This window comes from Nematolebias whitei, chromosome 15, assembly GCF_014905685.2.
Source record: "Nematolebias whitei isolate Nwh7 chromosome 15, NemWhi1, whole genome shotgun sequence".
NCBI classification, from domain to species: Eukaryota; Metazoa; Chordata; class Actinopteri; order Cyprinodontiformes; family Rivulidae; genus Nematolebias; species Nematolebias whitei.
In genome coordinates this window covers 11,174,438-11,188,795 of record NC_056512.1, presented here as the reverse complement: position 1 = coordinate 11,188,795, position 14,358 = coordinate 11,174,438, and the positions used below count along the sequence as shown (strand labels likewise).

The following is a 14,358-nucleotide window of genomic DNA, read 5'->3' as shown; positions in this document are numbered from 1 at the left end:
ATGTTTTAGCCAGTTGTGAAGGCCCTGCTGGCTCTGACAGTCCACCATTTAAAACAGCACAAAGTAGTAAGATTTTTTAAAATATTTTGAAAAATAATAAAAACAAAAACAGAAACAGAAAAACATTAGTGTGTCTGTGTATAGTGAGTTAACATTCACAAATATACAGTATTCCATGCATAATTTCTGATAACCCTGAAAACATTTGCATTTAAAATGTTCTTTTTATCCCCCCCATTCTTTATTTTCCAGGTCAGAACATAAAACCATATACTCCCTGAGACCAGCACCTCACGGTGAGAGAAAAGAAGCTGATGCTGTGGAAGAAGCTGAAATCTTGATCAAGTCTTCCAAGAAAACAAAAGAGCCCTCCTTGTTCTGGGCCCTGTGTCTGACCTTCGGTCCCTACTTTCTCATCTCCTGCCTCTATAAGATCATCCAGGACATTCTCATGTTTGTTGGGCCTGAGATTCTCCGGTGAGGAATCGTTTTCTTTTTTTAAATCAAAACTTTAACCTCTTACCACCTCATATCATTTATATGAAATTTTATTGTATCATAAGCTACAGTGGCTAGAAAAGTTAAGTCAGGTTCTCTGGAGGGGTTCAAAAAATTAAACTAAAAACAATTTTGTTCTACAATTTTGTTATTAATTTTGTTTTTTGAACCCGTCCAGAGGACCCGACTTAACTTTTTTAGATTTTTCTACCTGGATTGTTGAGCATGCATCAGGATATAAGCTACAGTGATAAAAGAGTCCCCTTCATCAAAATACAAAAGCAGGTGGTAATTTCTTTTTGTCTTTTTGTTTACAAACTGGATTCCAAAAAAGTTGGGACACTAAACAAATTGTGAATAAAAACTGAATGCAATGATGTGAAGGTGCCAACATCTAATATTTTATTCAGAATAGAACCCAAATCACAGATCAAAAGTTTAAATTGAGAGAATGTATCATTTTAAGGGAAACATCTGTTGTTTCCAAATTTCATGGCGTCAACAAATCCCAAAAAAGTTGGGACAAGTCCATTTTTACCACTGTGTAGCATCTCCCCTTCTTCTTACAACACTCAACAGACATCTGGGGACAGAGGAGACCAGTTTCTCAAGTTTAGAAATAGGAATGCTCTCCCATTCATGTCTAATACAGGCCTCTAACTGTTCAATCGCTTTTGGCCTTCTTTGTCGCACCTTCCTCTTTATGATGCACCAAATGTTCTCTATAGGTGAAAGATCTGGACTGCAGGCTGGCCATTTCAGTACCCGGATCCTTCTCCTACGTAGCCATGATGTTGTGATTGCTGCAGAATGTGGTCTGGCATTATCATGTTGAAAAATGCAGGGTCTTCCCTGAAAGAGATGACGTCTAGATGGGAGCATATGTTGTTCTAGAACCTGAACAAAGTTCTCTGCTTTAATGGTGCCTTTCCAGACATGCAAGCTGCCCATGCCACAAGCGCTCATGCAACTCCATACCATCAGTGATGCAGGCTTCTGAATGGAGCGTTGATAACAACTTGGGCTATCCTTGTCCTCTCTGGTCCGGATGACATGGCGTCCCAGTGTTCCATAAAGAACATCAAATCGTGACTCATCTGACCGCAGAACAGTCTTCCATTTTGCCACACTCCAGTTTAAATGACCCCATGGCCCAGTGCAAACGTCTGAGCTTGTGGAGCTTGCTTAGAAATGGCTTCCTCTTTGCACTGTAGAGTTTCAGCTGGCAACGGCAGATGGCACAGCAGATTGTGTTCACTGACAATGCTTTCTGGAAGTATTCCTGAGCCCATTCTGTTATTTCCTTGACAGCGGCATTCCTGTTTGAGGTGCTGTGACGTTTCAGGGCCCAGAGATCACGAGCATCCACTAGAGTTTTACGGCCTTGGCCCTTACGCACAGCGATTGTTCCAGATTCTCTGAATCTTTTGATGATGTTATGCACGGTTGATGATGATAACTTAAAAGTCTTTGCTATTTTACGCTGGGTAACACCATTCTTGTATTGTTGCACTATCTTTCTGCGCAACAATGGTAGAATTGGTGATCCTCTTACCATCTTGGCTTCTGAGAGACACTGACACTCTGAGAAGCTCTTTTTATACCCAATCATGTTGTCAATTTACCTAATTAGTGTTAATTGGTCTTCCAGCTGTTCGTTATATGCTCAATTTCCTTTTTCCAGCCACTTATTGCTACTTGTCCCAACATTTTTGGGATTTGTTGACACTGTGAAATTTTGAATCAACATATTTTTCCTTTAAAATGTTACATTTACTCAGATTAAACTTTTGATCTGTCATCTGTTATATTACGAATAAAATATTGACATTTGCCATCCCCACATCATTGCATTCAGTTTTTTTTTTCACAATTTGTTTAGTGTCCCAACTTTTTTGGCATCCGGTTTGTATTTCTTTGTTAGCAAAACATCTCATGAAGTGTAGAATAAGTTTTGATGAAATTCTCTATTAATGGATGTAAATCAACAACTGGTCAACTTTAGAGTCAACAAAAGTTAAAATGAAAAGCATCACATAAATGGTTAAAACTCACTCATTATAACAAATACTAAGCTAAAGTTTGGTGTGGTAGTAGCTGAGATTCATGCAAAGTACATACTGACAGGGTTATACCTGTACCTTAAATAAAACACAGGGAGACAAGAATGAGATTTCTAGAACATATCTTTGCAAAGAGGGACAGCGTTCGACCGAAGTCTTAACAAAGTCCAACTTGTTTCAGCGTGCGTTCCTTTTTTATTCAGGCAAGTAGGAATGTCAAACATTCAGGCAAGTAGGAATGGCAAACAAGAAACACAAGATCTGGTGGTTTTCAGGTAACAAAGACGTGGCAGTTTCTATCAAAACAGGAACTGTGAGTTTCCAACAAGTCAGTAGAGAAAGGTTTCACAGCATTATAGAACAGTTTAAATGAGTATAAGTTTAAATGATCAATTGATAAAGTAAAATACTCTAACACATACATACAAAGAGCAATACTAGTTTACATTAGATCTTGCTTAACATTATTTTCAACAGTCAACCATAACGACTCTATCTTTGTCCTTTCTTCTTACACCCGACCAAGTCTGGCGTATTATGGTATAGTCTTTCTAAACTTTCTCTTGTCCCACCTATAACTTCTAATCCTCACAAGAGCACATGAAACTTGATACACATATGCCTCGTCACTAGACAGAGCTTCACATACACTTTTTATCACCCAGCTTCATGGTCAAGGTCACAAATCAAGGTCCAAGTTTATACAAGGTTTTTGCTTTTTTGCTACAGATTGCTGTATTAGTGTTTGATGATGTAATGGTGGTGGTGCAGAGGTTAGAGAAGGCAAGCCTGTGATTGGAATGTTGCTAGTTTGAATCCCCAGACTGTCAACTAAAATGTGGATGTAGAAGGTGATTCACCCAAACCTGCCTCCACACTCATTTGTCCCGCTTGAGTAAGGCCCTTAACTCCCCAGCTGCCTCCCCAGGCACATTAGCTCCACACAGAGGACTGTGGTAGATACATGGCTGCGTCAGGAAGGGCATCCGGCGTAAAAACAGTTACCAACTCTTTGTGCAAGTTCACTCACCATGGCAACCCCTGAAGAACAAAAATGTGTTTTGACAGGAGTATAGGGTAATCTGAATTCCAGTGTTTCCCCTAACATTATACAAGCAGGGCGCCCCGCCCTGTGAACAGAACCGAGCACCCTGCCTACCGTGGAACCCCCACTCGAGATCTGCCAGCACTGATGTAGGCGCTCATATGGAAGATATGAGTGCTCCGCCAAGGCAAGTAAACTAGGGAAAACACTGTCCTTCAGGGAACTTAAGTTTTTAACACTAAAATGGTACATAACAGGATCCAACAATGTTCAGTCAGGCCCTCTGGACGGTTTCTTCTTGTTGAAACGTTTCGTCTTTCATCCAAAAGACTTCATCAGTCTGAGAAGTCACAACAAACTTGGTCTTATATATAACACCTACACATAGTGGATCAACCAGTTTGATTGTGCTCAGATGGTTTCTGTAGTCTACCCTCTCCCCCGCCGGCTCGTTTGTGGCAGTCATGAACTTTGTTGTGGCTCCTCAGACTGATGAAGTCTTTTGGATGAAAGACAAAACGTTTCAGCAAAAAGAATCCGTCCAGAGGACCTGACTAAACTTTGTAGGATTTTTCTACCTGGATGATTGAGCATGAATCAGGATGTTAGTTGTTCACTTTTAGTGCTCCCTATAAAAGATATGGTTGTAATTTTCGACTGTATATTTTTTTTAAATGACTTAGTGATATGTGTCGAGAGGAGTAGTGGTGCAGATGTTCGAGAAGGTGGGCCAGTGATCGAAATATCGCTGGTTCATCTCCCATTACTGACGACATCAAAATGTGGGTGGGATTAGTGAAGCACCCACACCTGCCTCCACCTTCATTTGCCCAACTCTGGGCCCTTGACCAAAGCCCTTAAACCAACACTCCCCCCCCCCCCCCCCCCCCCCATCTGCTCCCCCACTTGCCCTAGATAGCAGCTCTCTTCTCCACACAGAGGGCTGTGGTAGCTCAGTGGTCCATTGTTGCGTCAGGAAGGACATCCAGTGTAAAAATAATCACCAAGTCTTCATGCGACTTAAGGCTCCAGTATACTGCCGCGTATGTACATGTGTACTGTACGCAGAGGGTTCAGACATGATACTCCAGCGTACACCCCGAGCAGCTGCAGAGCAGCTTTACAGACAAGGGGCGTTTACCTTCGGGACAAATTGAGGTCACCGATTGGTCATTGGCTGACATGCCTATTGGATTGATTGACAGGTCGGAAAAAAGAAAAAAAAAAGCAAGCGCTGGCAGCCTCCGCCGCAGCAGTGTTCTGTGTTTATATGTTGTTAATAAAAAGATCTAAAAAAAAAAAACAGATAGCACTGGCTCTACAGCCCACACATCAGACCAGCCCACCAGGAAATCTCCAGGCCCTCCCGCAGCCACGCTGGACCTGAGTTTAATTCGCTCGTGACAAATTCCTCCATTTCTCACCATTTCAGTCATGGCATCAACCGAGGAGGAAGAGATCACTGCCTCTTGACAAAAAATCAAAAGACAAGGCCAGATCAGAGATGAAGAAGGGGAATTTAATACATTGGTGTCGCATACAAAACAGTTTGTCACTGGGCAGTTTATTGTGCGACACCGCATACGCGTATGCGGTCATAAAAGTTTGAGCTTTGCACGGAGGGTACGCTGGGGGGTACGCATGTACCTCTGCGTACGTACGTGCGTACCTTTGCGTATGGATGTACGCGGCAGTATACTGGGGGCTTTAGTTCGCTGTTGCAACCCCTGAAGAAGGGAGTAGTTGAAAGAAGAAATGGTAAATGGACTGGACTTATACAGCGCCTTTCTATCTTATTTCAAGATACTCAAAGCGCTTTACACTACAATCTGTGTCCTCATTTACCCATTCATACAGCACTCTACTAGATCTCTACAAAGCTAATTGAACAAATCATTTTAAAGAGACTAATCAGAGCTTTAGATCACATTCATACACCGATGGGACACATATCAGAGGCGATGAGGGGTTCAGTGTCTTGCCCAGGGACACTTCGACATGTGACTGCTGGTGGATTCGAACCCCCAACTCTCGCATTGGAGGACGACTGCTCTAACCACTCAGCCACAGCCGCCCCGAACAAAGAACAAAACTTACTGATATGTGTCTAAGAAAGTATTATACAACTGATGCTTGTTTGTGTTTGACGTTTTCCTACGATCGGCTGTGTGTCGTTAAGTTTGTGAAAGCTGTGTTCACAAGTGCTTTTCATTAATCTGTTTTCATTTTGTGGATAAGAGCTTTGCTACAACATTAAAGAATAGTTGAAATAATGCAAATCATTTATTTGTCTTTTAATAAGTACATAAGAATGCATTAAATTATAGTAATTTCATTTTTTTTGTCTCTTAAGCAAGCCTGTCTGTAAGTTGTGCCTGTGCCACCATAGCTTGGTGGATAAAATTGATCCCTCCACTTGCCTGGATCCATCACTCTGCACCATCTCGGACAAAGGAAAAATGCAGTTTTTCTACACAAGGAGTGTAACTCCTACCCACTTTAATATCTTTCACTTAAAACGAGAAGGTTTACTTGCATTCCCTGTTCAGTTTTATTCCAGAAAAACACTCATCTCGAAAACCACAAACATTCACTGTTCAAATCCCACAGCAACTGGGACATGGGTGTACCTCCATAATGTTTCCTCTGCTCCCTTGTTTTTACAGACTGCTTATCCACTTTGTGAATGACTCCAGCGCCCCCTCCTGGCAGGGCTTCTTCTACACAGCTCTACTCTTCATCTGTACATGTGTGCAGTCACTGATTCTCCAGAAGTACTTCCATGTCTGCTTTGTTTCAGGCATGCGTCTGCGCACCGCCATCATTGGCGCCGTCTACAGGAAGGTTAGAATCTGATGAACATATAGAAATAAAGTACATCCTAAAAGAACAAAGTTAACATTTGAAATTGATAATTATTTTAGTCTTTGTGACTCTATAGTTGGACTTTAACCTTTGAAGGGACTTTGCTCTTTCAGGCCTTGGTCATCAGCAATACAGCTCGCCGCACATCAACAGTGGGAGAGATCGTCAACCTGATGTCTGTGGATGCTCAGCGCTTCATGGACCTCATTACTTACATCAACATGATTTGGTCTGCTCCTCTGCAGGTGGTGCTGGCCCTCTACTTCCTCTGGCAGGTAGTCCTGCTGCACATAGCTGTCCTTTAACTGGTCTTAAAAATAACTAGAACAAAGTACATTTTGTGTGAAAATGCTGTTTAAATGATGATTTTCCTGAAGAAGCTATAACTGAAATTGTATTGTAAAGAAGTGCAGAACATGTGCAGAACACAAGCTAAAAGCAGAACACAGTATTTAATAAAAAGTGTATGTTAAAGATTGAAACACAGCTGAAGTTGGGTGGAGGTGGTATGCCACTGAAGGCTCCACAGCTTGAGGTTCGGTCAGGCCCAGCTCACCCACCCCTCTAACTCCATCTAGGAGCAGCCAATCACAGCTTATTTCCCTCATGCAGCTAGTAGGTGCTTGTGTCAAGGCTGGCGGGAGCTTCTTGCCATCATACAGGTCCTATTTTATCCTCTTTTCCATCCTGAGCTGCAGGCTACTGGATACTCTGTTTAGAAGCAACATTATACATGTCGGTGTCCACAGGAGATGCCATACCAGCCCAGCTGAGTGGCCTTGAGTGTGGGGCCAGGAAAATGGAGTTGTCCTCCTTTTCCTCCAAGCTGTCCATATTGAGGAGGTTAGAGTGGGCATCACTCTCTGCCTCATGACCCGTCTTGTCTTCCCCACCGTCGACCAGCCCTTCAGACAGTGGTGCCATGATTGAGAATCTTCCATCAGGTTCGCTTGTGGTGGCTCGTGGCTGATCACCTGCAATCAACGTTGCAGACAGACACGGGCCCTGGCTGTTTGTATAAATGCCCTTAAACTCCTAGATATGATTGTTTACTTCACGAAGGAGCGGTGTGAACACCTGTGGGGTGTCGGAGATGCTTATGCAAGTTGGGCACCCATGCACGCATTACACATTGGGCGAGGGTTCTTAACCAGGATGAAGGCCTTGCATGACACTGGGTACAGATGGAATACAGCCTTCTTGACTTTTAGTTACGAAGGTGGAAGTTGCAGCTCTAGCCATGTCACAAGATGGGAGGTATAACTTGTGAAAACATTAGCTTTTGTCCTTGCAAGCACTAGCTGTGGGCTCAAATTCTAGCTAACCATGTAGTCTATATCAGTTAGCTGTAACATGTTCTTTGAGGTTCAAACCATCTGACTAACATTCTGATGCTTTGCAGAAAAGAAGCCAAGCTCACCATGACATTTTAGCATGTTTCACCTTCTGTTAATTAAAACTGAGCAGCAGCTGGAACAGCTCACCTTCACCCAGTCACTGCTACTAATGATAGTGTAATGAGGATACTCACAAAGCATCAACTTACTCAGCAAGATCCAGACTCAAGCCATCAGCCTTCAGCGATGCACTCCTTTATTAAACACCTGTGAACTGTTAGCAGCTAGCCAAGCTGGCCTGAATGTGCTGAAGGAGCTTAGTTGTAGCAGATCACAGGAAGAGAGAGAGTAAAGTAGGTGGTGATGGGTTGTTCATGACTACATGAGGTTGGGTGTAAACTGAGCACGGTTCAACTGATGTGTCTCAAACAGATGTTTTGTCACTGGAGCTTCCATAGTTGGTCACGACGAGGCCTTTCTCATATTGAAACCCCAAGCAAAGTTAGAAATCTAAACAAAAGTTGTAGCACCCATTTCCCGAATTAACTAAACGTTTTGATATATAAATGGCAAATAGCATTAATAATTACGCAAAATTTGTTTGCCAAAAAAACAGTAAAGTCCAAGTGTAAATCCAACAAGGTTAGGTCAGGTCCTCAGGACAGTTTCTGTTTGTTGAAATGTTTCGTCTTTCATCCGAAGACTTCAACAGTCCAAGGAGCTACAACAAACTCAGTCGTAGATATAACACCTTTACATAGTGGGTCAACCGACGGGAATGGTGGCGCAGAGGTTAGAGAAGGTGGGCCTGTGATCGGAAGATCGCCGGTTCAAGCCCCGGTACCGACAACATCAAAAATGTGGGTGGGGTAGGTGAAGCACCCACACCTGCCCCCACCCTCATTCGTCCCACTCTGGGCCCTTGAGCAAGGCCCTTAACCCCCACCATCTGCTCCTCCGGGTGTCCTAGACAGCAGCTCTCTGCTCCACACAGAGGGCTGTGGTAGCTCGGTGGTCTGTGGTTGCGTCAGGAAGGGCATCCAGCATAAAAATAACTGCCAAGTCTTGGTGCGACTTAGTTCGCTGTGACGACCCCTGAAGAAGGGAGCAGCCGAAAGAACAACAAACATAGTGGGTCAACCCGTTTGATGGTGCTCAGATGGTTTCTGGAGTTCGCCCTCTCCTCCACCAACTTATTTGAGTCAGTCATGGCCAAAGCACTTGATTAAGTGCAGCAGTCATGACTTTGCCATGAGCCATGACTGCCTCAAACAAGTTGATGGAGGAGAGAGCGGACTCCAGAAACCATCTGAGTACCATCAAACTGGTTGACCCACTATGTGCAGGTGCTATATATAAGACTGAGTTTGTTGTGGCTCCTCAGACTGATGAAGTCTTTTGGATGAAAGACGAAACGTTTCAACAAGAAGAAACCGTCCAGAGGACCTGACTGAACTTTGATGGATCTAGCTACCTGGATTACTGAGCATGAACTTTGATACCTAGTGGAAGTGCTGACTCAGCATTCACGCAACAAATATAACATTGATAGTTACCGTACAATTTGATATTTCATTTAATATTTTAATTTGAAAGCTAAAATCAAAAGATCAGTATTTGTAGTGATGTCTGCTTTGTGTTGTTTTTGTGTTGCTGAGCAGAACCTGGGTCCGTCCGTCCTGGCTGGAGTGGCTGTGATGGTTCTGATGGTTCCCATTAATGCTGTGATTGCCATGAAAACCAAAACATACCAGGTGCAGCATCATACCAGTTGCAGTTTTTTTACTTTGTGTCACTGAGGATACACTGTTAACCCTGTTTGATCTTTTGTACGTATGTCGAGCAGGTGGCTCAGATGAAGAGCAAAGACAATCGCATAAAACTGATGAATGAGATGCTGAACGGCATCAAAGTTCTGAAGCTCTATGCCTGGGAGCTGGCCTTCCAAGGCAAGGTGTCAGAAATCCGCGAGGGTGAGCTGCGAGTCCTAAAAAAGGCTGCTTATCTGGGTGCAATGTCCACCTTCACCTGGATCTGTGCGCCCTTCCTGGTGAGTCAAAACACAGAGTGATAGGCCTGCAGCATAGGAGTCAAATGGAGTTCATAGTAACTTTCTAAAATTTGGAAATATTGTTCAAATTATTGAAAAGTGCTTCCTCTCTCCTTATAAAGGTTGCCCTGTCCACTTTCTCTGTGTACGTGCTGATTGACGAGCAGAATGTGCTGGATGCCCAGAAGGCCTTTGTGTCACTGGCACTCTTCAACATTCTGCGTTTTCCTCTGAACATGCTGCCAATGGTCATCAGCAGCATGGTGCAGGTTGGTGTGCCTTCACCTCATCAAATAATCTAAAACAGGGGTGCCCAATACGTTGATCGCAGTCTACCAGTCGATCGCAAAGGGATTATGGGTAGATGGCATGGTATTTAAAAAAATAAACATCAGCCTATCATCCATCTATGAAATTTGTCTCATGATTGACAAACAGGCAGTCAGTCTGAGGCCCCGTTTACACGACGGGAAACGTTCGGCTGTTCATTTACAGACAACAGCCTCGTTCTCTCTGAAACTGAAAGTTTCTGAATCCAGGTCTCAGAGTGGGGACTTTTAGGGGAACCCCCCCACGGAGGTGGCTGCAGTTCAAAGTTTTTCTGCACTAACAACAGTTATAATAAATGGCAGAGACAGAGAACAGAGTGATTTTGTGCTGCTCACCCTTTTTCAGCAAAACTAATAAAATCCAGGCTCCAAAAAAACATTAGTGTCTTCACCAGTTTGGACACAGCTATCATGCAGATGCTACATTAGCAGTGATTAAGGGATAGGTTTAGGGAAAGAGGTCCTTTACCTGGACGGACGGACAGACAGACAGACAGATGGATGCATGCATCAGGGTTGCCAGATAAATTTAAAATGTCTTATTTACCCCCTACTTTTCTGTGCACATGTTCAACAAACACAAAACACACCTCACCTCAGAATATCTTTACTCAGCACATATGACAGTTTAGGTATACTGTATATAAATACTATCATTTTAAAGCCACAGTACTTCATAATTTCTTATCTGGCAACCCGACTGACATGGAAACTACAGCGTTTTAGTGTAAATACGCTCATTTTTTGTTTATTACCCCCAATAATCATTGGGAAAAAACTAACGTTTCCAGAGGTTGTTCTCGTGTAAACAGGGCCTTATAGCAGGTAGATCACTTTGACTTATTTCAAAAGTAGCTCGCATGCTGAAAAAGTCTGGGCACCCCTGACCTAAAGGATGGAAAAAGTCCAATGTTTTTTCCAGATGTGATAAAAATCACAGCTAGATAGATGGCTGAATGATACTGTATATAGATTTTTTTATACCTTTTTATACCTTTATTTTACCAGGAAGAAATCCATTGAGATCATCAATCTCTTTTACAAGGATGTCCAGATGGATGGCTGATGGATAGATATATGGATGATAGACCAATGGATAGTTAGTTAGTCAGTCAGTCAGTCCCAAGGGAGAAATTTGATGCATTTAGTAGCATTTTCTAATTACAGTAGTTCCTTGTTTATTGCAGGATATCTGTACCCTGAAGCCCCACAATAAGTGAAAAACCGTGGCGTAGGGATAGTAGTACAAGTAGTAAGTAGTAGTTTACTTTAGTGTATGCTAATGTAAATGTATGTATGTATGTATGTATATATATATATATATATATATATATACAAACCGGATTCCAAAAAAGTTGGGACACTAAACAAATTGTGAATAAAAACTGAATGCAATGATGTGGAGGTGCCAACATCTACAAACCTGATTCCAAAAAGTTGGGACACTAAACAAATTATGAATAAAAACTGAATGCAATGATGTGGAGGTGCCAACATCTACAAACCGGATTCCAAAAAGTTGGGACACTAAACAAATTGTGAATAAAAACTGAATGCAATGATGTGGAGATGGGAAATGTCAATGTTTTATTCGTAATCTAACATAGATGACAGATCAAAAGTTTAATCTGAGTAAATGTAACATTTTAAAGGAAAAATAAGTTGATTCAAAATTTCAGTGTCAACAAATCCCAAAAAAGTTGGGACAAGTAGCAATAAGTGGCTGGCAAAAGGAAATTGAGCATATAACGAACAGCTGGAAGACCAATTAACACTAATTAGGTCAATTGACAACATGATTGGGTATAAAAAGAGCTTCTCAGCGTGTCAGTGTCTCTCAGAAGCCAAGATGGTAAGAGGATCACCAATTCCACCATTGTTGCGCAGAAAGATAGTGCAGCAATACCAGAATGGTGTTACCCAGCGTAAAATAGCAAAGACTTTTAAGTTATCATCATCAACCGTTCATAACATCATCAAAAGATTCAGAGAATCTTGAACAATCGCTGTGTGTAAGGGTCAAGGCCGTAAAACTCTACTGGATGCTCGTGAACTCCGGGCCCTGAAACGTCACTGCACCTCAAACAGGAATGCCACTGTCAAGGAAATAACAGAATGGGCTCAGGAATACTTCCAGATAGCAATGTCAGTGAACACAATCCACCGTGCCATCCGCCGTTGCCAGCTGAAACTCTACAGTGCAAAGAGGGCCAGGGGTTGTGTGATCAGATGAGTCACAATTTGAAGTTAAGTTAAGAAATATTAGATGTTGGCACCTCCACATAATTGCATTCAGTTTTTATTCACAATTTGTTTAGTGTCCCAACTTTTTTGGAATCCTATTTGTAATATTTTATTCAGAATAGAACACAAATCAAAGATCAAAAGTTTAAACTGAGAGAATGTATCATTTTAAGGGAAGAATCTGTTGTTTCCAATTTTCATGGCATCAACAAATCCCAAAAAAGTTGGGACAAGCCCATTTTTACCACTGTGTGGCATCCCGCCTTCTTACAACTCTCAACAGATGTCTGGGGACAGAGGAGACCAGTTTCTCAAATTTAGAAATAGGAATGCTCTCCTATTCATGTCTAATACAGGCCTCTAACTGTTCAATCGTCTTGGGCCTTCTTTGTCGCACCTTCCTCTTTATGATGCGCCAAATGTTTTCTATAGGTGAACGATCTGGACTGCAGGCTGGCCATTTCAGTACCCGGATCCTTCTCCTACATAGCCATGATGTTGTGATTGCTGCAGAATGTGGTCTGGCATTATCGTGTTGAAAAATGCAGGGTCTTCCCTGAAAAAGATGACGTGTAGATGGGAGCATATGTTGTTCTAGAACCTGAACATAGTTCTCTGCATTAATGGTGCCTTTCCAGACATGCAAGCTGCCCATGCCACAAGCGCTCATGCAACCCCATAAATGGTAAATGGACTGTACTTATATAGCGCCTTTCTATCCTATTTCAAGATACTCAAAGCGCTTTACACTACAATCTGTGTCCTCATTTACCCATTCATACAGCACTCTACTAGATCTCTACAAAGCTAATTGAACAAATCATTCTAATGAGACTAATCAGTGCTTTAACTCGCATTCAAACACTGATGGGACACACATCAGAGGCTATGAGGGGTTCAGTGTCTTACCCAGGGACACTTCGGCATGTGACTGCTGGTGGATTTGAACCCCCAACTCTTGCATTGGAGGATGACTGCTTTAACCATTCAGCCACAGCTGCCCACTATCCCCATACCATCAGTGATGCAGGCTTCTGAACGAAGCGTTGATAACAACTTGGGCTATCCTTGTCCTCTCTGGTCCGGATGACATGGCGTCCCAGTGTTCCATAAAGACGTTCAAATCGTGACTCATCTGACCACAGAACAGTCTTGCATTTTGCCACACTCTATTTTAAATGCCCCCTGGCCCAGTGCAAACGTCTGAGCCTGTGGAGCTTGCTTAGAAATTGCTTCCTCTTTGCACTGTAGAGTTTCAGCTGGCAACGGCGGATGGCACGGCGGATTGTGTTCACTGACAATGCTTTCTGGAAGTATTCCTGAGCCCATTCTGTTATTTCCTTGACAGTGGCATTCCTGTTTGAGGTGCAGTGACGTTTCAGGGCCCGGAGATCACGAGCATCCATTCGAGTTTTACAGCCTTGACCCTTAGGCACAGCGATTGTTTCAGATTCTCTGAATGATTTGATAACGTTATGCACGGTTGATGATGATAACTTAAAAATCTTTGCTTTTTTACGCTGGGTAACACCATTCTGGTATTGCTGCACTATCTTTCTGCGCAGCAATGGTGAAATTGGTGATCCTCTTACCATCTTGGCTTCTGAGAGACACTGACACTCTGAGAAGCTCTTTTTATACCCAATCATGTTGTCAATTGACCTAATTAGTGTTAATTGGTCTTCCAGCTGTTCGTTATATGCTCAATTTCCTTTTTCCAGCCACTTATTGCTACTTGTCCCAACTTTTTTGGGATTTGTTGACACTGTGAAATTTTGAATCAACATATTTTTCCTTTAAAATGTTACATTTACTCAGATTAAACTTTTGATCTGTCATCTATGTTATATTACGAATAAAATATTGACATTTGCCATCTCCACATCATTGCATTCAGTTTTTATTCACAATTTGTTTAGTGTCCCAA

At 42.4% G+C, this 14,358-nt stretch overlaps 1 protein-coding gene across 1 annotated transcript in view; it reads left to right on the top strand.

Annotated features, from left to right (window-relative positions):
• LOC119421956 (multidrug resistance-associated protein 1-like) overlaps nt 1-14,358 on the top strand; it is a 217,184-nt gene that overhangs the window by 87,110 nt on the left and 115,716 nt on the right. Inside the window, exons 8-13 of the mRNA XM_037689314.1 lie at nt 253-477; nt 6,273-6,450; nt 6,585-6,746; nt 9,470-9,562; nt 9,655-9,858; nt 9,981-10,127. Coding sequence (XP_037545242.1) covers nt 253-477; nt 6,273-6,450; nt 6,585-6,746; nt 9,470-9,562; nt 9,655-9,858; nt 9,981-10,127 — 1,009 coding nt within the window. The remainder of the gene's footprint in view (nt 1-252; nt 478-6,272; nt 6,451-6,584; nt 6,747-9,469; nt 9,563-9,654; nt 9,859-9,980; nt 10,128-14,358) is intronic.